Below are 22,067 nucleotides of genomic sequence, written 5' to 3'. Positions count from 1 at the left end.
TCATTAAACGTTATGACTGCATCTGTACATATGTATAGAAAAATACGCTAAACGCGGTATCAAACAAGGCCGCGTGACTGTCTAAAACGAACAAACAATCTGACACTACAAACAATCATTTTCCGATTTGCTATCAACCTCTCCAACGTACACGGCTGTAGACTTTGCGATACCGCATTCCTCATAAGGCGGTGGCGGTACCGCTTGGCTATCATGTGACCCAGTGGTGATGTTATATGTCGGATTCACGACAACAACTCTCGGTGCGCGTCGTCCGTACCGTCTACAGCCAAGTACAACGCCTAGAACTACGACTACAACTACTAAAACTGTTGTTCCTCCTGCGACTCCAATAATAACAAGAGAAATTCCCGTCGACACACCCGCAGTACTTTCAATATCAGAACTACCAACAGATACAGGCAAGGACGTTCTTGCCGTCTCAACTGAACTAAACGACGTCGTCGCCGTCATCAAGTCCAACACCGTCAATTGCCGAGCAGCGGACACGACGCGACCGTACTCGTTCTCGACGGCGCACGCGTACTGTCCGGTATACGACAAGCCGACGGCACTCAAATGAAACGTCACGTCACCGCTGATGTCGTGCATCACTGCGACAACGACTCCGTCGCGTGACAAAGTAACGCGAGATATGGGAACGCCGGTGCCACTCTTAACACAACGCATCTCCACCGACTCACCCAACACAACTCGCCAACTCGACGACTCCATTACAACAGTCGGTAGACAGTCGCCGGAATAGTTGCCGTCCATCTTGCAAGCACAAACACGGTCGCCTGGTATTGCCAGACACAACTGGCTACATCCCCCGTTGTTGTGACTGCATGCGTTCTCGCCTACCTCGAAAAAGAACGCACCCTTACTCGACAACTAAACATACCGTCTCAATACGCGACATGCTTACCGTTTTGCATACTAGAATGTACGACTTTGATGTCCTCCGGTGTGTTTCGTGTGCGTCGGAAAAGTGTCAGATTAGAGCCGTCGTCGCGACAGCGCAATACGTTATTCTTCGCCTCCGTCGTGATATACAGATGTCCGTTGTAGTGAGCTAGATGTACGGGCTGCTCGAGCAACGGGCGGTTGGACACCAACGTCGCACGGTTGCTTCCATCCAAATCAGCCACACCAATCTAGAGAAAAACACATATATAGGAGTATCTAGCAGCTTAGTGAAAAAAGGCAAATGAATGTGAACAAAACGGTACCTTGTTGGAATGGTGTTCCACCCAGTAGATTTTTCTAGCCGCGAGATCCAGCGTCAATCCTTTGGGTGCACCGAGAACGCTCGACGGAACGATGACATGTCTCTTGTCACCGTTCATAAACGATCTCTCTATTCTATTATACTTGGCCTTCTGGTCGGTCCAATAGAGATACCTATGTTAATTAATTAATCAATATTTGTTAATTAATCAGTATTTGTTAATTAGTCAGTATTTGCGCAGTCACGCATGCACATTGTGAAATGACTACTAGTTATAATTAATAAGCTTACCCGCCGGCAGGGTCGACAGCCAACGAGGTTGGTTCTCCCAAATCGGTTACAATCAGACTGCGACAAAAGCTGCCGTCGCTGCGACACACATCAATGCTGCCCTTTCCCATATCAGCAAAGAAGATGTTTCCACCCATCCAGTCGTAAGCGACCGATACCGGCCTCCTGAGGTGCGAATCCACGACGACCGTCGGCTGTGCTCGTTCGTTATGCGCTGCCTTCATTAGTCTTCGAGTTTGTTGTTCGGTCCAAAATATTGTTCTAGTGCGCCACGCGAAGTCAACGCCGAACGGAATTTCGGTCGTCACAACAGGATGAGACGCTTCTCGGTCATCATTTGGAGTGAATGTAATGGCGCGAACGCTGTCAATGTCGGAGTAGAGCACAAAGCTGTCGGAAACTGCACAAAACTCGTCGACGTCAATATTGGCTAATTCTTAACTACAAGTGAAGTTAGAAAAAACTCCACCTGTGCATGTTTTTCCATCGTCGTTGAGTGTGCCGTACGAACAGTCGCACCGTCTGCCAGTCCCTTCAGCCAAGCAAACTTGCTGACATTCCCCATTGTTAGATGAACAACCATTGGACCCTAGAATAACATATTGCTCTGAAACCCTAGCAGATTACAGTCAAAGTTGAGTAATACTTGGCATCCTAACCTACCGGACTTCCTGTTGGCATCATATACGGCTATTCCCATCGGTTTATCGGCAAACGAGACGATCCGCCTCGCCTCTAGAGATTCCAATGAAACCCGAACGACGCCCTTCAATCTCCAGTCCGTCCAGTAGAGCCACGAATCGAAGAACGTCAACGCAAACGGATGTATACTTGACGATTGCGTGTTGTACCGCACGAGCACTTTGCGCTGACTTCCATCCAGACGACTGCGTTCGAGCTTGAGCATTAATTCACAAATGAAGAACATGAAACCTAATAAGGAAGTATGTCTGTACTTAGTTCTGGCTCACCTTGTCAAGCTTGGCATCCACCCAATACAGTAGGCCACCGGACACATCCAGTGCAAGACCATTAGGATAGACCAAACTTGTATTTATCAACAATTCTCGCTTCTCTCCGCTCATGTAGGAACGCTCAATTTTCGGAGCTGCACCCCAATCAGTCCAATACATCATGCTGTACAGAAATACAAACACTACCTAGGACACTTATTAATCATAAAATGCAGAATTGCAATCCTAGACCGTTTGTCTTTCTTATCAGTTTTAGTTATGACTCACGTTGAATATTCTTACCCTTGACTTGGATCAAGAACAATCGCTCTTGGCTTGTCTAATTGGCTCTGTACCAACGGAAGTGCGTAGTAGCCATCACTACTGACCATTCCGATTATCGATAGTGCGGAGTCTGTGTAGTAGATATGGTTTCCAATCCAATCGACGGCGAGGCCATCCGGAGTTGCCAATCCAGGAAGTACGATAACAGAATTCGTGCTATTGGCCAACCTCGAACCTAGGATGGCTTTCTTGCTATAATCAGTCCAATACAAACTTTCCGTTTTCGCATCGAAGTCGACAGCAATAGCTCGAGTCGTCACCACCGGGTCAATGACGTCGGTAGTAGACGGTGCAGATACGTTCAACTGCAATCCTCGTATGTGCCGCACTTCTGAGACAACAATGAAACTGTCGGGCACTGGGCAAGCAAAGCAAATCAGTGGTCATGATAAGTCGTCTAGCAGTTATACTATTTGCATGGAACACAATAAAAACATTCCTAGAGCGTCTGACTCATTTCGGCCACGTTTCTACATACCATCGCCGTGCCAAATGTATTGGGGGCGGAGGTGAGGTGGAGCTGTGTAATGTAATGGCTCATGCTGCAGTGTACGAACACAAATGAGGAGTGACGACTGCTTGTTCGATATCTCATCCGCTAGCGCTCAAAGTGTCGAATTATGCTAGACCAATAGAGTGTACGTGGCACACCACACGAGCAGGCTTCCGCGAACACGCGTGGTCATGCTGTACGTTTCGACACCACCCAACACAATCGTCTCTCTGTGTGTTTGTGTGCGTCTTGTGTTGGACAAATCAATAAACCGTGCAGAGAGAAACAGAGGCAACAACACTCTACATCAGGCATTAGGTAACTACAAGGAACAACATCCGCTTACCTGCGCAAATGCTCGCCGCGTATACAAGTACGGTCCCAACCAAAAATGCTACTGGAGACAAACCCAACGCTCGCTCCATTGCGTTTCACTTCTACTGAGAACACGAACACCTCAAGTCTACAATAACCTCTTCACTAATTCCTCAAGCTAGCAGACACAGATTGACACCGGAAGTCGACCGACCAGCTAGCTCCAAGACCAATTGCAAATCGCAATGCAAACGTGTAGGCTTTACACGATGAGTGATCCTGGAAGCGAGACACTTGCTGGCCCGGTCTCGATGAGAAGACTGATTTCAATGAGCACGAATACCGCCCAAGTGTTGCTGCCAAAATGGTTGCGGTCACGCATATGATAACCCCAAGCGGTGGCTAAAATACACCCACAAAGGCGCACAATGGATCACGCCTCTTCCACACCTCCATACGGTCCGTAATTACTTGGACGGGTAGCTCGGCACCTGAACATAAGAGTCCAACAGCGTGCACATTTGTTTGAGATACCGTGCTCTTTTAGAATAACTACTACATTGGAAATCCATAGACAGGAAATTTGTGCAAATTGTAGTTAGAAATTTCAAAATCAGTAGCCAGCATGGACTGACTGGAGCACCACCGCCCATTAACTAAGCAATAAATAGTACGTAAAGACTGTTACTGTACTGTACTGTACTGTACCTCCATCTAGGGTAACGTCCACTGGCCACAAACGTACAAAATGTCTTTCCTCTCTCTATTTCCTTTTGTACCTACAAATATGTAACATCACAGACGCCAGCGAAAACCCTAAGGCCAAAGCGCACTAACCTCATTCTAGATTTGAAACCACTGGTTCCGCCCTTTCCTGTGAAAGCTGACGGTCTGGCAACACACAGAGATATTAAATTGTCTATCAGGTATGTGCAGTATTGTGTCTCGCGGAGTACAAAACATCAGCCCGCAAATCAACATATCTGTATTATCAGTGACTCACTCCTCTCTGAACGACTTGAGTGCTTTCTTGCTTGTGTCTGTTAGTTCTCTATCAAATGTTCTTACCGGACGTGTTTTCTTGTTGGGTTGGCCTGAAACACGTTTCAATACAATGAAATGAAATGAAACGAGAGAGAAAAAGCAAGTAGCTTGCGGTATGGCACAGTAGCAATGAACACAAGTGTACTCCCAACCCTATACACACGTGTACCGTCTACAAGTGGATTTACTGATAACGTCTGATTGGCGCCGGTTGCTTAGTGGCAGCTCCTACGTGAATCAATGTGTAGAGTGAGAAAAAAAACTTACCTTTACCGTGGTGATTCTTATTTTCAGGTATTACGACGAGCTTCTTCTTCTTCTGGGACCGTTTGGCACTTCTGGCGTCAAACTTCAGCGTCTTATTCAATGTGCGTCTTGTCTTACTATCCTACAGTCACGAATTAAAGTAAGCAAACTAATACTCTTGTACATCATACCTCTTCTGCCAGTCTCTCTTTCTTGCTTTTACGCTTTCCCGACTTTCCTTTCTTTGCTTCTGATGTGGGGACATTGGTATCTGGAAATGGAACCGGAATGGTCGGATCACTTTACCAAGTACATGTACATGTGTTAGTGTACTATAGATCTACCTGTAGGCAACGGCCTCTTGGTACCTCGTCCTTTCTTTGTTTCGAACCATGTCCTAGCAGGTCGGCTAAATATTTCACGCTGATGTTCTATCATATTCCTTGCCTTGTTCATCTCCATTTCAGCTCTCCGCATCTTCACAGAATATCTTGGTATAGATCAACATCACGTAATTACGGTAGAAACATTTATAGTTGTCTCTGCTTAGCTGTGTGAGCAGTTGTCTGTTATCGACAAACCTGTTTCTCTTCATCCTCTTGTTTCAAGATATCCTTAATGTCCTTTTCAAGTCTGCTCAGCTTGTCTTTGATTTTAGCAATAACATCTAAAATGTCAGAAGTAAAATCCGTCAGTCTTTACTTCCAAATTTTCACAATCCTCCAATTTACTGCCAACCTGGTGGTATGACTCTACTCTTTACTGGCGTCCTGGCATGCTTCACTACTTCCTTCAACATTTGTCTATCCTGTTCTCCAACTAGAGTAATAGACCGTCCCTTCCTTCCAGCTCTAGCGGTTCTCCCAACACGATGAATGTACTGCTTGAAAGACCATGGCATGCTAAAGTTGATAACCTACAACAATCAGGAAAGAAAGCGCTCAATTGGTGTTCCCAAATAAACGCAGCTTGTACGCAACCGTTTTGACATCAACGATATCTAGACCTCTGGCTGCCAAGTCGGTTGCTACCAGAACGTCAACGCTCTTTTCTTTGAACTTCTCTAGAGCTTCCAACCTCTTTCAACACAAAAACATATGAATGTACTTCATACTAACAACAAAAAATGCCTATATTTTACTACTACCGTAACTCACCTGTAGTTGAGTAAGGCTTCCATGTAGTTCACTTGCCTTTATTCCAACCAGACCTAATATAATTCTGACACGATGTGCTTGACGTTTCGTTGGTAAAAACAGAAGGCAGTGGTCTTGAAAAGAGCGAGAGCATAAAGCTGAAAAACAACTACCCTTGTTTAAACTGCAATATGATAAACATGCATGCAAATACACACAAGACAAACAGACAGGCATACAGACACACACACAGCGCTCATCTGCAAGGTTTAGGTCTCTTCAGGAAGTAGGAGCAGGTGCATGGCTTGAATCAATACCTCTTTTGACAAAGTTTGCATTAAAGCCTGGCGAGTTTCGTCTAGCAACACGTTTGAGGTTGGGTTGTGAAATGCCCCTTAGATCAGTGATTTCCACTTGTGACTGTGGGAAAGATGTTGATGGGGATGGATACCATTTTCTGACTTGCAAAACTGGAGGTGGGCCTATATGGACTCATGAAACACTATCGAGCATATGGAGCAACTGTTTACAGCAACTAAATATGACACATCAGCGAGAACCAAGGAATCGATATATTAACACTGATGACAGACCCGATATCATTGCATTTGATGCACAATCTGGGTGTGACGTTGAACTCGACATTTCAGTGGCTCACCCACCAATGGGCCAAGCATTATTTCCCAGGCAGCATTGGAAGATGACTCGGCTGCAGCAAAAGAGAAGCTGTGAAATCACAGAAATATGCTGGTGAGTTGGACATGTGGGGCAGATCCTCTAACTGTATTGCCCTAGTTTTTTAACATTTTGGAAGGGGACATGATGCACTTCAGTTCCTTAATCGACTGTCCATTCTCTCAACAGATGAAGATGGAAGGAAGAACAGCAGAGAGTTCAAGACTCTTTGCAATGCTAATGTGATTAGTAGAAAATTAGGAAGAGCAGAACAGTTTAAAAGCTCTCTGAACATTGATGAAGCATTTGTTACTTATAAGTAGTTGGGTTTTGTTGTGTGGTCCATTGTGGGCTTTTGGACCGGTGTTTGGACAATTAGACTGTAATAGTGCTGATGTATGAAAATATATGTATTGACAGACAGATAGATAGATAGACAGACAGACAGACAGACAGACAGACGAACAGACAAAAAAATGTAAATGACAAACAAACACACACAACAAAATTCTACTTTGCAAAGCCACACATGTCAATGTACCTATTATGATCGCTTCCCTGTCCTGTTCTCGGTTGGGTCTTATCCGGACAAACTCCTGCTGCAAGTTGGCTGCCACATCCATATTGCTGTCTACGAACAGTCGAACAGGCTGATTCAGAGAAAGACGAACCAGCTCTTTAACCTACAACACAAATACTGTAGCAAATACAAGGTCACTGACAAGTTGTGTTGGTGCTATAGTACACTGCTAAAGTCTGCCACTAACCCTAAGTGAAATAACCATATAATAGACAAGCAGACAAGTGGCTAAAATAACAGGCAAGTAGAGTGGCTGTACTAAACGTTTCCTTAACCTAAATATCACCCATCCACATGCTACCCTCTGACACATTTCTATCAAGTACTACATACTGTATATCAATATTTGACATTAAGTTACATCACGCCTACATACCTCATCAGTCATAGTTGCTGAGAAAAGCATCGTTTGCCTTCCTCTTGATGACAATTTGATAATCTCATTTAGTTGATCTTCAAAGTTCTCTTCCAACATTCTGATAGCACCAAAGCAACAATCGCACTAGTCAATCCACCAACATGGCACCATATATACTATAGCACCTGTCTGCCTCATCCAACACTAATATCTCTATCGACTGAAGGTCAAACGATGGAGCATTGTGCAAATGGTCGATGAGCCTGCCTGGAGTTGCGACAACGATGTCGGGACCTTTTCGTAGTGCAGCCTCTTGAGCTTTTATTTCCATTCCACCTACACAAATACTAGACATATTATATAGCACAGGCAGCATACACTTGTCACTGTCACCTGTTGCCAAACAAATATCAACCTTCACATTCTTTGCTAATGCTAGTGCAACTGAGTGAACCTAAGAGTGATATCGTAAATCAACAAACTGATTGTGATTGCAGAAACGTAGCAATACGATTTAAAGGTGCACGCTCACAGTTGGACATGCACATTTCATCGCTTTGAAACGTGTGCACTTTTTCAAACACTCAGTAACTGCGAGGACTTAGACGCTCTAACTCACACTGAAGTCAAAGCTGACTGAAGTCTCTCTATAGCCTGAGTTGGAAGGGTCAAGACGTTGCAGAATGACAGACCTCTCAACTCTCACGATGAAATCGTGAAACTCATAATTTACAGGCATGTCTCACGATCTCACGATTTGCGCCCAATTCTCACGATTGCCAGTCCTTTCTCCCGACAAGCCTACTGTAAGACACTGATAGTCGCTTTGTGCAGACCCATTATTCCCGGCCATCTTTCCAGATATAACAAATTCTTTGAACTAGACTCTATACGACTCTGCTTGCTTGTATCTAGGGTATCCATGGTTTACCTGCAGTAAAAGTAATGTTTGGAAGTTCAAGGCTAAGCCTTGGCACACAGAAACGTAAAGCAAGGATTACACATAAATTGTTAAGTTAACCACGCCTACACTATACCTTGAACACACTTAATGGGCGTGGTTGTTTACAAAAGAGTCTCACAATTTGGTGCAAAGAAGTTAGAGGTCTGGTATGAGGTTGCGTTAAGCCATGTCTGTAGCTAAATTTTAAACCTATTAGATATAGTTTCTCAGAATTTTTTGTTTAGAATCTCAAACTGAGGTTGCTACACTGCAGTTTTGATAAAATTCGACAAGCAAAGCCAGACCAGGGTTCCTCGTGCTGTGCATGTGACCAGGAAAGCACATGTCACGTTCCCGTACATTGCATCTGCCGTCTTCCTCTGAGTAACCAAATGCACTCAGTTCACAGTGAGCACCAAAAATTTGTAATGTTTATAGCTAAAGCCTGGTTCACAAAACGCACTCAGTATGCTCAGCTAAGCATCAACATCAAAGACACCACCTTGACACAGGCGGCACCCTTTGATCTTGACATTTGACGCTGACGCTAGAATAGGATTCATTTCTATTCCAGCGTCAGCAGCAACATCAGTGTGAGTATTGTGAACCAGGCTAAACACTGCTGCTGTGCCTGTCAATTGAGACCTAAATAGCCAACTTTGTAGTAGTTTCGTCTATTGACCTTTGCACATGCACAAGCTAAGAACACCACTAAGAAGGGATTACTGGCAATTGCAATTGACTTTGCAGAACACTTGAATATGTCACTTGCCACAGCATTGCACATCTGGTGCTATGGCGCTGCATGTAGCCCCAAGACCAACGTTTGCAGCACCAGAGCAGCGCCAAGATTGTAGTGCTTCAGCACGTCCATTACCAGTTCCTGCATAGTTTAATAATATCTAACTATGTCAAAGTGAGGAACAATTGACTCCTACTAGCCAAGCAAAAGTAGGTCTTGTGACTCTGGTCCTGAGATGCAGACAGAGACTGGCATACATACTTTAACTTACATACTTCACCAGGCAGTCATACATACATACATACTTTACCAGTATGCGTGGGAGTGTCCATTGAATCAAAGTATGCCCAGTGCCATAGCTATGACACAACAGCTACCCTACTTGAGATCGGCCCAACTGCGCACGTCCAACCATGTCGGTGAGTGGGCTCCTCTAATGCAAAAATGTTGTCCTGACCCGACACAGTCAAACTAACATCACAGTTCAACTGCTTTAAGCAAGACGTGTTATTTTGCTGCAGCTTGTCCATTCCTGATGTGTGTACACTTACACAACAGTCACGACAATGCAGCTTCCACGTGCAGTAATTACTCAGCCCACGGATTACCTGAATCGCTAGCTCACGAGTTGGTACGAGTATGAGAACGCGGGTGGTAGACACTTGCGGTGGACGATACAACAGCCTTTCTAGTATAGGAACAACAAAAGCGGCCGTCTTTCCTACACTCCAAATAGAACATTGGTAAAACAATTGGAAGCAATCAGTACCACAAATCGTATACCCGTTCCCGTGGCTGCACAAGCACATATATCTTTGCCTGCTAGTATAACAGGAATGCCAGCGGCTTGTATCGGAGTTGGTTGAATGAAGCCCAAAGATGTTATTGCCTAAATACAGTACACAATCAACATTATCAAACAGTATTGTCTCTACACTTGTTAAGCCCTGTCCACACTGGTAATTGGATCACGATCGGTCGAATTCAATTAGAAATAGGTGGGCGTTACCTTCATGTATGCTACGAGAGTAGTTGGAACATCTAGCCCTCCTCACTCATCTTCGTTCTCGCTCACCATACATCCTGTATCAACGCTTTCCACAAGCAAAGAACCCACGCATACACATCGGTCATCAGTCACGTGATACCAAAAAGAGGCAGAGGTATCATTTGTAAAGTGCAGTGTGGGGGACCCTTGCTAACCCAATTGGATCGCGATCCTTTCTGGTCTAGTGTGGACAGGCCTTCTATAGAATCAGAAGCATCTGATGACAATAACCATAATGATGAGTCACTGATTGGCTAATGCGTTAATGACATTATGTTAACCACTCTAGTGGAAGAATACCTTCCCAACAGTGAGCTCTAAGAGTCTTGTAGACATGATCATGGTCATTACTTTAGTCATTCCATTACAACAGCAAACATCCCAAATATTTGTAAACTCTCTCTCTGGACTGCAAGCTAACATGCGAAAAAGTCTCCTAAAAGGGTTCAAAGTGGTGCGCTTTCTTCAGTCCCTTACACTGCCATCATGCAAGTAACAGCAAGCAGAAAAAAATGTAACAAACACACCTCAAGTGTCAGACTACTCAAGATTAGTCTAGTATAATTAAATCCTATTTGACTAACTTAGTGCCTACATACAATAGTCAATTGTAACAACTGATTTGATCTCTACCTTGAGCACTGGCCTAGAGAGATTCATGTCAGTGAAACCAATCTCAACCTGAGGAGGAGGTGCCTCAAAGAAGACAGCTTTTTCTGCCTACGTAGAAAACGTAAGATCCACAGAAGAGAAACTATTTAGTTAATCAAGTAACCTCTGCTTCAGAATCTTGCTCTTGATCACTGTCTGTAGTATCTGTGCTGTCATCTCTAGCTGGTACTTCAGACTGCTCATTGCCTGTATTCGTGTTTACATCCAAACTGGCCGTATCCTCACACACAATTTCATTATCAAGTTGCAACTGCAACAAAGAAATTTACTAGTGTTTAATACATTCTAGAGTAGGAATAACTATGATGTCAATCCAGCTAACAAATACAAGGACATCATGAAATAGATACTTAAAGGGTAATTGCAACGCAATAATCAAAAAATTCTTTTATGCTGTAAATCGATAGTTCTAGTTGCATACTTGACAGGAAAATAGTTTTAGATTTTTAAGTTAAGTCTTCGCTGAGATATAGCAGGTCAAAGTTGTTTCCGGTTCTTCAAGTTCTGGTAACGGGCATGGTGTATGTACACGTCACAGAGGGAAGAGATGCGTGTGTGCCTGTAGTCAGCAGCCTGTAAAAATGACTACATCTTCATATTCAAGGAACCGCTGCTAGAGTAGAGGCGACGGCAGCAACAGTTATTCTTCTGAAGAGCCCTCTGGAGGTTTTCACGCTATGATAACGTTCCGTCATCACATGAATCGCAAGATCATGAAGATCTGCTGGGAGCCATTATAGTGATTAGACCACGCAAGTTTGAGCTCAGCAACAGTGTCTTTGCAGCTTTGAGATCGCCTGCTGCCTTGGAAGCGGGCAAGGAAGAGGACAGGCTACCCGACAGCCTGTCACCATCGCAAGTAGAAGTATGAGTAGCAAACGTAATCGATGCACATCCGGGTAAGGCCTCGGTCACACTACATCAGGACTGGTGGCGACGTTTGCATTTGCGTTTCACAAGTTTTGTCTAATTACATGCAAACGTAAATGTGCGGTCACACTTGTATAGAGCGTAATTGTTGACTCCCACGTTCACGTCGATGTTGATGTAAATACCTACGTCGTGTGGGCATTTCTTTAGTGTCAAAAGGTGCTCCTGTTGCTGTTGTCACCTTCGCATACGTCTGCAGCACTCATTCTAGGGTATTTGACCTACTGAGACTCTGCTATTGGTTCATTTGTTTTGATCGAACGTCAACGGGCGCCCTGTCTGCAGATCGTGGAAAGTCAACAGCTGCAGCTACAAAGAAGCAGAAAGTCATTTGGTCACCAAATGCGGAATTAGGGTTAGATCAGGTCCAGATCATTACCGGCACGTAATAGAGAGAATCAATGTCGACTAGTCAACACAACACCAAGAAACCCAAGCGTCGTCACAAAACATTGACAATAGAAGATAAGATTTCTCTACTGAACGACCTGCCGACTTGTTCCCATTCTGTTCTGTGCGAGCGCTATGGCATTGGACGTAGCACTATTTCTGATTTGAAGAAAAAAAGAGCCCGAGCTACGCCAGTTCAAGAAAAAGATCACTGCATTGGGCACAAAATGATCAAAAACTATGAAGTCTTGTTCTTTCAAAGGACTAGAAACGGCGTTGTTCGTTAATCCAAACAATTCACTAATCCGAACTCGTTTGTGCTGACAGTGGTACAGAGCTGTTCAGATTAGCGAGGTTCTACTGTAATATATACTAATTCTAATAATTAATATAAATGAACAGTTTAAATACTGTATTGTTCGATAGTAAAGACAAACATTCTAAAATCAGATGGCAGACAGTAAGGACATACACCAGACGCGCATGCGCACTCAAAATGTTAATACTTTCCGTCCTCTCTTTGACAAAGCGTTTGCAATCTTTGCGTCCAGAATCCCTACAGATAACTGTAAAAACAAAACACTTGCTACGAGTCTCTTAATTCCACAAATCTCGCACAAACAATCACAACCTGTCCTTTCGCTGCTCTGCGGATTTCCGTGCCAAGAGTCCACGTACGATTCGAAAACTCACCCTCTCCCACAGAAAACTCGAACTGCGAATTGAAGTGTGCCGTTTTGTCAGCTCTGCTCGACACACGTGCGCGACGTTTGTCTCCCACATCAGCAAACTGGACAAGTGACGTCACCAGCATCTGTCCGGTGATGCGTACTATAGTGCACGTACCTCGTCTTCGCTTTCGCTCTCTTCCTTCCCGTTCAACAGTTCCGAGTCGTCATCGAGTGTAGGAACAAAGTCAGTCATTGTGCACAGGAGGTCCCGTATACAGCAAAGCCCCGTATCCGGCAAAGCCCAGTAGCCACAGAAACGGTATCGACTTTCGTGGGTTTCAGAAGCCATACTCTTACTCGTGATGATTGCTTGTGCACTGAAATCTTTTTGGTATGTTTATATAGGATTAATTGACAAACTTAGACAAATAGTCTAGCGCATATACAGACATGCACACATCTAAAATGCTGTGTTCAGTTAGACTCTTACCCAGTCCTCCTCCTCGCGCGCGCTCCACGTGTTTTGGCACGTGCTTTTTGTTCCACTTGCCAGGAGAGGAGGACTGGGTACGAGTCCGTACCCAGTCTAGTGTTCAGTAATGATATAGTTGTTTTATTGTTATACATTGCAGAAATTTGTAAAAGATATTTTCAAAACTTAGTACCCGACTGAAGAAGGTCCTTGGATTGAATTACTGTGTGAATTCATACTTTGTTTCTGCTGTATGAAATCTCTACAATAACCAATATATCACATCACATCGACAGACGTGTGGGTGAGTGGTCATCTGTTTCCTATATATACTGACCGGCCTTAACCAATCCATCTATTAATTAATGTCTAGAGATATTGTCCTGCTCAGTCTGGTTTGTAAAGTCTATAACAAGTACCGGAAGCAAACCCTGCTTCAGAAGTACTTAGACCATCACGGCTGTCTAGAAAGAAGACATGACTTTATGAAGGATCCGAGTAGATCCCAGAAGCACTGACGTATTATACATTTTCAACATATGTCTGGTATGTTCATTTGCTCTAGACAGCGACTTATAGGCCTCTAGAAAATGTTTGCTCTCGTCCTATTTCTGTAATAAGATGCGTTAGTCACTGCAGTACAGACTACAATGAACAAAACAACTCTAGCTAGAGTCTCCATGTGTGCAGAACAGCTTACAACTGCACTGTAGGTAGTTGAGCTCTAGGATATCAATGATAAAACTAAAAGATCAGTACACACTACTTGCGTTTCTTCTGAGTTTCCATCCAGCTCGATCAAGTATAATCCAATCGTCATTATTGAGCTGGTTGTGCTAGACTATATACAAATCACATATTTATCAGCTAGCTTGTATACAGCTTAATAATTATTAAACCTCACCGAAACAAACTTCCCCAGTCGGACAGCAGTCACCCTCATTTAGCCTATACAGTACACAGCCAATTCTCGGTGTGGGACAAGCATCCAAACAAGCAGTGGCCCCTTCAGTTATTGGAGGTGAAGTTGCCGTCAAGACTGATGTTTGAGCCCTTGGTGTTGTGACTAATTGCGAGTACGATACATAATTGCATTGTCCTAAATAGCAAATCAGAGCCTTGATTAGCAGCTAATAATTATGAAGTTAATCGTATTCAATACCTTGCAATTCAATGCGAAGACCCAATCCATTTGATAGCTCAATATCAGGACTTTTAAACACAACCTAAATTTGTATTTTAAACAATGTAGCAGAGCGTTGTCTGCAACAACAAATTGAGACTAGACTAACTGTTATGATATAACTTGATGACACAACATTTACTCCTCGTAGACTTGACCCTTGAAAAAGCTGTCGGCTGTTGATGTCACCATCATGCACTCGAATCAGCTCTCCACTCTTTGTGTCTCTAGATCCCAAATCTGCTGTGACTTTAATACAGAGACCATTCGTTGCAATTAAGGTAAATGAGCCTTCAAATTGTCCACAAGATGTAATTCGCCTTTGAGGATAATTAACAATGCTCTGTCTCCTGTTTGTTCGAAGAGTGTATGTGTAACCTGCACACGCTGGCTCTGAAAAGAAACGAGTCAAACCAATCGACGTGCAAGATCTAGCACAGCTGACATACTTCCACACACTGCTCTTTTTGGACATGGTAGTCGGCCATTACAGTTTTGATCGACTAGTTGGCATTGCCGATTGCTGTGGCACGGACCATTCCTAAAGCACGAATCACGACAGTATCCAGTTCCATTATGAACATGGCATGATTGATAATAAGTGCATTGCACAGTGGCACAAGGATCTGAATAATAAACACAGCAGTGACAAACACAAACTATAAGAACTATAAGACAAGAAAAGATGTGTACCTATACGTCTACATGCAGCAATGTTTTGACAGGATCCAAAGTAGCAAAATGAAGGTCGATACAAGTAGCATTCCTCGCCTTTCTTGCATCCAGGATATCTGCAAACACATTGAATACAGTACATGTATTGAAGAAAAGTTGCTAACAGAATTAGCACAAGCATGTGGTCTCAGATAGATTCAACATACCCCTCACAGGTATCTTCACAAATTACATTACGAAGTCCACGAATACACCGTTGATAAGATTTACACTGAAAACAAGGATCTACAAAAACATTTACACATAAAGTCATAAACATAAAATTAACATGATACAATAGAGTCACATATTAGTTTATCTATTTAGTGCACAACTCCTGTTTAAAAGGAAGTTCAATGGCCAACAAAAAATGTTAATTAACAAGAATTGCATTTAGCAGAAGTCTGAAATAAGGTTTTACATTTTAAGGTTTTACATTTGCATGCTACTAATAACGTTATTAATTAAGTTCAATGACATAGACCATCTGCATGTCGTCTAATTCTTAAATGTATTTTCTCCATGTTGCCTAGCTGCATGAATAGATTCTAGGAACTACAGCAAGTCAAACAACGCATTAAATAAATAAGCTATATCAAATCATACCATATAACATACAATATAAGTTAGGGCAGAAGAAGTCATAATACCTTGAAGACTGTAGGTAAAAGGGCATTGGTGAAATAGAACATATGCTAGACTACAATCAATCAAGTAGACTTATATTAGCAATTATAGTCTTTAGCAATAATGGTTTTTATGACATTAGCAATTTGTGATGCAGACAGTTAATGGTATTTGAGATCATATGTACTGTAGTAGCAGTAACTAATAGTTCTAAATATTGTCAATTTTCGTGGCACATAAGTCTAATATCAGACATGAATCAAACCGTGCAGTGTACCTGTATATCTGCAGGCTGCAATTTGTGGACACACTGTTACTCCTCCGACATAGTGACACGTAGTGCCTGCCCTCAAGTAACACTCCTGTCCCTGTCCACAATTAGGATATCCAGTACAGGTGTCCTCGCAGTAGACAGCACTCAAACGCACTGAACATTTCTGATAAGACTTGCAGTTAAGATTGTGACACGCATCTACAAACACGAAAGTAGAAATATAATGCTTATCAACATCGACACAAACAAGTCTATTGTTTATGACTTCGACAACATCCTGTTCGTTGATGATACTGAAATCCAGCCTTACAACTGCATTGCAATTGGTAAGATGATGCTGACGCCGTTAATTTCTAACAGAATAGATTTAAACAATTACATAGTTACAACAGTTGTAGCGTCTATGTCTATATATGGTCATTACACTTAATTAGTGAGCTAACTAATTGGTAGGGATATACCGTCAGCCGAGGTAGAGGCTGTTGCTCTCCTGACGGACATGTCATTCGACACAATTTGTATTCCACTCGTGATGTTACCGTCGACGTTCCCACTTTGTCCAACACAGCTCGATATTGCACGCCGCATTCACATTGGCTGTACGTATTGTTGCAATCAGATTGTCTCTTGCTGCGCGTCAGTGATAGAGGCTTGGCATCCGAGACATTCAGTGTCACAGACAGTACGCTGAAAAGCGTCACAGTACAGATCAAACGGGAGCACAAACGAGCCATTGTCAAAACTGAGAGGCACGTGCCGTATGCTGATGTGTTTGCGTACATAAACTTCCTGATTGAAAGATTTGCGGTTAGAGGCCACGTGCAACATGACGTCATTACATTTACAGTGTAAACGTATGATGCACATTACGTTGCAAATCGCTTGTTGCCACACGTGACCTTTGATCAATAACAGACTAAACAACTATTTATCAATGCTAGTAATTAGACGATTAACCAATGGACACAGAACTAGACGAGCAATTGCAAGTGTCTTAGGTGACACTGCAACTAGCTGCAGCTGTAGACATGATAATTAATTATTAGACAAAAAATCAAGTATGAAATTTTAATCATGGTCTACGTGCTCAAACGTTTGTGACCTTATTTTAGGTTGCAGTTTCAGCCTTGACATCACAAAATAACTTTGAGCAGTTTCAATCATGCACAAACAACCAATGCATCTTGATTACGCTAATTAACAAACAAAGCAGTGAAACACACATTAACTGCAGCCTCACCAAAACAGCTCTCTTACTTAATTTCCCCACAACAATCACCTTCATTCATCTGTAGCTATCAGTGTACACCGATTCCAGGAGTTGGACAATCATCAGGACAATTTTTGGCACTATGCATACCACCAGCGCTGCCAATTTGATCATCATATAAGTGGGAGTCTACTGTTGACACGACTGCTTTAGTGGTCAATGCTGGAGTTGTAACAACTTGTACAGTATAGTAACAGGTTGAGTTGCTATTGTTTGAATTGTAACGACGTACAGTAGTAACAGCTGGTTCAGTTGTTGTTAGTGGAGTTGTAACAATTTGAGATCTATCAATATAACATTGACATATATATATATATATATATATATATATATATATATATATATATATATATATATATATATATATAACCAATACGACTGACCACATCATTACTTGAAAAGACTAGACTTGCCTAATTTTAAACCATTGACACACCGATATCTGGAGTTGTAAAAGTACACAGCTAGTATATAATAGCAAACATATATTCTTAGATGATGCATCTCACTGTCATAGGGTCCTGACGACACAATATGTATATTAATTTCAAAGACTTGGTCCTTGAATACGTAAATGCTGCCTTCCATATCCATCATAAACTTTTATAGTCGCTCCTGCCTGATTTGGATATGTACCATTTGCTGTCACATTAACCGTTTGTTGCTATGATGACCAAAAAACCCTCAAATCGTCCACAGGTTGTGATGGTTATCTACGTCCAGGATAACAAACAGAGAAAGATAATCTGTTAGTTCTTTAGCACGTCAGCCACACATGCCCGTTCTTAACAACATCATTAATTAACCGACTACACCTCAATCAAACACTACACAACAAGACTGTCATGTCAAATAGTGTGTGTGTGTGTGTGTGTGTGTGTGTGTGTGTGTGTGTGTGTGTGTGTGTGTGTGTGTGTGTGTGTGTGTGTGTGTGTGTTGTGTGTGTGTGTGTGTGTGTGTGTGTGTGTGTGTGTGTGTGTGTGTGTGTGTGTGTACGAGCATGTAAAATCGCTAAAATTTTGATGTCGCTAGACTCACTATTTACAGAGGTACATATACATCAAAATCTGCATCCATCATGACAGCATTTGCTTGACCCTGGACAGTTACAATCTTGAGAGCACTGAGAAACGTATGTATATATAACAATGAGTACGTCGAATTACAGGACATCTGCCAGGTTTAATAGCTGAAACACTAAACTAACAATTAGTCATGTGTAGATAAAATTTAAATAAAATTATTCATAAATTACCTTGAAGTCTGCATGCAGCTCCAGCACCAAATACACAGTTGAATGCAGAACAGTATCGTACCTGACGTAAATAACACTCATTTTGACATCCATTATTCCTATATTTTACACAATTTATGCTGCATGTGTTTCATAAATCTAAGAAGACTGCTGTACCCTTCACATGAGTCTTCACATAATCGAATGCTGCCAAGTGGCACTACAGCGCAGGCGTTGATAAGACTACACTGAAGTTGATGACAAGGATCTGTACAGAGTCAAATCAACTTCTAAAATAATGAGCTAGATTTTAACTCTATGCAACATTCAACAATCAAGTTAGTACCCACAGATTACTATACTTCTGCAAATGTACAAGGTGCATTAAATAAATGGCAGTTTCTTTCTCAATTTGATTCGGTCTGTGGAAAGCCATATGAGTAATTCCAATATTTAAAAGACTAGATATAAGTAAAGGTAAGAAGTATTCAGTGTAGCTACAGTTAGTCAATCAGAAACCTGCTACTACGCTAAACCCGAATTACCAAAAACAACAACAACCAGGAGCAGCAGCCGCGGCAGTTTTCGGTAGAATCAGCAGATGAAACGACGCTCCGACCGAGACGGCTCGACTAGCAATTGCACGGCCACTCCCACCAAACGAAGCCGAGGAGTTGCAAGGAAGCGCAAGAGTAACGCGCTAGCTTGTAACCATACCTAAACGCGTAGACGGAAGACGAGTCGCTCTGTGTGTGATTGTATCAGTGGACGTTCGCTGCACCGTGTCAATGAGCAAAGGTTAGATATAATGGGCCACGCCCTCCGAGCTCAAAAAACTGCCGCACGCGCGACCGTAGAAGAGTCGCCGGGTGGCGCGTCGTCCGTCCAGTTCATTCGTGTCGTAGAGAGCCAAACACGTTACCCGGGCGACGAGTGGCAATGGAGAAGAGGTCGAGTAAGCGGATAGGCGGGGCCGGTTGCCGCCCCCTCACGCTTTCCGAGAGTGACCGGTCTGAAGCGCTGTGAAGATCGTCCCGCTCGGAGAGACTGCCACTTCGGTTCGAAACGGGAAGCGTAACGTGTGTGACGGGACGGGCAGAGATCAAACGGCCGTCTTGGAGCTGTGTGGCGACGGTCGCGTGTCAGCGTCCGCGGCTTCTAAACACTTCCGGAGCTCGATAACTTTGTAATAGCATATCGCATTTCTCCTATTTTAAGGGACCTAGGGATAAGGGAGGACGGTTCGACGACGTCGCTAAATGTGTGAACGTCGAGCGTGGGAAAGCGTTTTCCGCCTTTTGTCGATAAACGTGAGAAATCGCTTCGATAAACGTGGGAAACTTTCCACCATCGGGCCTCGATCCTCCGGAAGCGTTTATTTTGTGAGATAGACGAGCGAGAATCGGCACCCGTCGACACACTAGCATTCGCCGGGCGGTTGCGGTAGAGAGCTGCCTCCTGCCCCGCGAGTGAAAGCGTGGCCGGCACGGTCCGAGACCACGGCCAACTAGGCAAACGGGCGAGCACGATTCGGCTGCACGAAAGTCGGCATGCGAACGACGAGCGCGTGGACGCCGCGATCCGGTGCGCATCCGCACCGACGCGGCGACCGCATGGAAGGCAAACACCGCGCTGCTGCGAGGTCCTCTCGAGCAAGCAGACGGTGCGTTGCACTCGGTAGGCGTATCGTAGAGCGGGTCGGGCGAGAACACGAATCGGATGGCGATCGCACTCGGGACGACGTCGATGCGCAGCGCGTCGACGTTCGTGCCGCGAGGGCCGTTACCTGGTTGATCCTGCCAGTAGTCATATGCTTGTCTCAAAGACTAAGCCATGCATGTCTAAGTATAAGCGATCTTATACGGTGAAACTGCGAATGGCTCATTAAATCAGTTATAGTTTATTTGATGGTCTCTCACCACATGGATAACCGTGGTAATTCTAGAGCTAATACATGCGTCGAGTCCCGACTCTTGCGGAAGGGATGTATTTATTAGATTCAAAACCAATGCGGGGCGTCAGTCCCGGTCTTTGGTGATTCATAGTAACTGTTCGGAGCGCAGGGCCTCGCGCCGGCGCCGGATCATTCAAGTTTCTGCCCTATCAACTGTCGATGGTACGGTATCGGCTTACCATGGTTGCAACGGGTGACGGAGAATTAGGGTTCGATTCCGGAGAGGGAGCCTGAGAAACGGCTACCACATCCAAGGAAGGCAGCAGGCGCGCAAATTACCCAATCCCGACACGGGGAGGTAGTGACAATAAATAACAATACAGGGCCTTCGTAGGTCTTGTAATTGGAATGAGAACAATCTAAATCCCTTAACGAGGAACGATTGGAGGGCAAGTCTGGTGCCAGCAGCCGCGGTAATTCCAGCTCCAATAGCGTATATTAAAGTTGTTGCAGTTAAAAAGCTCGTAGTTGGATTTCGGCGGCGCGCGTCCGGTCCGCCTAACGGCGCGTCACTGGTCGCGCGCGGCTTTCTCTCGAGGGCCGCGCGTGCTCTTGATTGAGCGTGCGCGGGACTCGGGACGTTTACTTTGAAAAAATTAGAGTGTTCAAAGCAGGCGCGTCGGCTTGTATACATTAGCATGGAATAATGGAATAGGACGTCGGTTCTATTTTGTTGGTTTCTGGGACCGAGGTAATGATTAATAGGGACGGTTGGGGGCATTCGTATTCAATTGTCAGAGGTGAAATTCTTGGATTTATGGAAGACGAACGCATGCGAAAGCATTTGCCAAGGATGTTTTCGTTAATCAAGAACGAAAGTTGGAGGTTCGAAGACGATTAGATACCGTCGTAGTTCCAACCATAAACTATGCCGACTAGGGATCGGAGGACGTTATGATACGACTCCTTCGGCACCTTTCGAGAAATCAAAGTTTTTGGGTTCCGGGGGGAGTATGGTCGCAAGACTGAAACTTAAAGGAATTGACGGAAGGGCACCACCAGGAGTGGAGCCTGCGGCTTAATTTGACTCAACACGGGAAAACTCACCAGGTCCGGACACAGTGAGGATTGACAGATCGAGAGCTCTTTCTTGATTCTGTGGGTGGTGGTGCATGGCCGTTCTTAGTTGGTGGAGTGATTTGTCTGCCTAATCGCGATAACGAACGAGACCTTAACCTGCTAACTAGTCACGTCGTCTCTCCGGGGACGTCGGTCGACTTCTTAGAGGGACTATCGGTGTCTAACCGGTGGAAGTCTGAGGCAATAACAGGTCTGT

The 22,067-nt window shown here is 43.8% G+C and overlaps 3 protein-coding genes and 1 non-coding gene across 6 annotated transcripts in view; 1 reads left to right on the top strand and 3 right to left on the bottom strand.

Moving 5' to 3' along the window:
• Nucleotides 1-105: 105 nt before the first annotated feature.
• On the bottom strand, nt 106-3,950 carry LOC134177966 (low-density lipoprotein receptor-related protein 6-like). 2 transcript variants are annotated; one of them, XM_062644745.1, is made up of 9 exons: nt 3,660-3,950; nt 2,779-3,178; nt 2,494-2,659; nt 2,186-2,420; nt 1,992-2,111; nt 1,523-1,922; nt 1,233-1,404; nt 929-1,157; nt 106-860 (listed from the first exon to the last, which is right to left on the bottom strand). In XM_062644745.1, exons 1-9 carry the CDS (start codon nt 3,736-3,738, stop codon nt 106-108), a joined length of 2,556 nt encoding a protein of 851 aa, XP_062500729.1. In that variant the 5' UTR covers nt 3,739-3,950. The 2 variants fall into 2 exon arrangements, with proteins under 2 accessions (XP_062500729.1, XP_062500730.1); XM_062644746.1 differs by having other exon boundaries at nt 682-864.
• A 166-nt stretch (nt 3,951-4,116) lies between these two features.
• On the bottom strand, nt 4,117-13,339 carry LOC134177904 (probable ATP-dependent RNA helicase DDX27). Its single transcript, XM_062644681.1, has 21 exons — nt 13,239-13,339; nt 13,024-13,182; nt 12,899-12,958; nt 11,176-11,322; nt 11,034-11,120; nt 10,136-10,241; nt 9,961-10,073; nt 8,061-8,121; nt 7,853-8,003; nt 7,686-7,785; nt 7,271-7,412; nt 6,076-6,212; nt 5,899-5,997; nt 5,657-5,834; nt 5,500-5,585; nt 5,263-5,395; nt 5,110-5,189; nt 4,940-5,060; nt 4,632-4,722; nt 4,466-4,519; nt 4,117-4,407 (listed from the first exon to the last, which is right to left on the bottom strand). Exons 1-21 carry the CDS (start codon nt 13,314-13,316, stop codon nt 4,392-4,394), a joined length of 2,199 nt encoding a protein of 732 aa, XP_062500665.1. The 5' UTR covers nt 13,317-13,339; the 3' UTR covers nt 4,117-4,391.
• A 769-nt stretch (nt 13,340-14,108) lies between these two features.
• On the bottom strand, nt 14,109-17,104 carry LOC134177903 (keratin-associated protein 9-1-like). Of its 2 annotated transcripts, XM_062644679.1 has the most exons (10): nt 16,795-17,089; nt 16,599-16,686; nt 16,337-16,531; nt 15,600-15,678; nt 15,412-15,509; nt 15,168-15,344; nt 14,828-15,111; nt 14,698-14,761; nt 14,440-14,634; nt 14,109-14,376 (listed from the first exon to the last, which is right to left on the bottom strand). In XM_062644679.1, the coding sequence occupies exons 1-10, from the start codon at nt 17,065-17,067 to the stop codon at nt 14,372-14,374; spliced, it is 1,458 nt and encodes a 485-aa protein (XP_062500663.1). In that variant the 5' UTR covers nt 17,068-17,089; the 3' UTR covers nt 14,109-14,371. The 2 variants fall into 2 exon arrangements, with proteins under 2 accessions (XP_062500663.1, XP_062500664.1); XM_062644680.1 differs by lacking the exons at nt 14,109-14,376; nt 14,440-14,634 and having other exon boundaries at nt 14,710-14,798; nt 14,861-15,111; nt 16,795-17,104.
• A 3,516-nt stretch (nt 17,105-20,620) lies between these two features.
• The window catches only part of LOC134179217 (small subunit ribosomal RNA), a 1,816-nt gene continuing 369 nt past the window's right edge, over nt 20,621-22,067 (top strand). The window contains exon 1 of the ribosomal RNA XR_009969826.1: nt 20,621-22,067. This exon is cut by the window's right edge and continues 369 nt beyond it. This is a non-coding gene — a ribosomal RNA (small subunit ribosomal RNA).

Source organism: Corticium candelabrum, chromosome 4, assembly GCF_963422355.1.
Source record: "Corticium candelabrum chromosome 4, ooCorCand1.1, whole genome shotgun sequence".
Lineage (NCBI taxonomy): Eukaryota > Metazoa > Porifera > Homoscleromorpha > Homosclerophorida > Plakinidae > Corticium > Corticium candelabrum.
Note: the sequence above shows the minus strand (reverse complement) of the source record. Positions and strands in the feature narration are given on the sequence as shown.

What these genes read in the sequence shown, in the direction of transcription:
- LOC134177966 (XM_062644745.1), bottom strand. Translation starts at nt 3,738, where the DNA reads ATGGAGCGAGCGTTGGGTTTGTCTCCAGTAGCATTTTTGGTTGGGACC. An exon ending in CGCGGCGAGCATTTGCGCAG is followed by an intron (nt 3,179 to 3,659) that starts GTAAGCGGATGT and finishes TTGCTTGCCCAG; the next exon opens with TGCCCGACAGTTTCATTGTT. An exon ending in TGATGCCAACAGGAAGTCCG is followed by an intron (nt 2,112 to 2,185) that starts GTAGGTTAGGAT and finishes ATGTTATTCTAG; the next exon opens with GGTCCAATGGTTGTTCATCT.
- LOC134177904 (XM_062644681.1), bottom strand. Translation starts at nt 13,316, where the DNA reads ATGACTGACTTTGTTCCTACACTCGATGACGACTCGGAACTGTTGAAC. An exon ending in TAAGAATCACCACGGTAAAG is followed by an intron (nt 4,723 to 4,939) that starts GTAAGTTTTTTT and finishes AACGTGTTTCAG; the next exon opens with GCCAACCCAACAAGAAAACA. An exon ending in CTCAAGTCGTTCAGAGAGGA is followed by an intron (nt 4,520 to 4,631) that starts GTGAGTCACTGA and finishes GTGTGTTGCCAG; the next exon opens with ACCGTCAGCTTTCACAGGAA.
- LOC134177903 (XM_062644679.1), bottom strand. Translation starts at nt 17,067, where the DNA reads ATGGCTCGTTTGTGCTCCCGTTTGATCTGTACTGTGACGCTTTTCAGC. An exon ending in TGTGAAGATACCTGTGAGGG is followed by an intron (nt 15,510 to 15,599) that starts GTATGTTGAATC and finishes ATGTGTTTGCAG; the next exon opens with ATATCCTGGATGCAAGAAAG. An exon ending in AAAAAGAGCAGTGTGTGGAA is followed by an intron (nt 15,112 to 15,167) that starts GTATGTCAGCTG and finishes GTTTCTTTTCAG; the next exon opens with AGCCAGCGTGTGCAGGTTAC.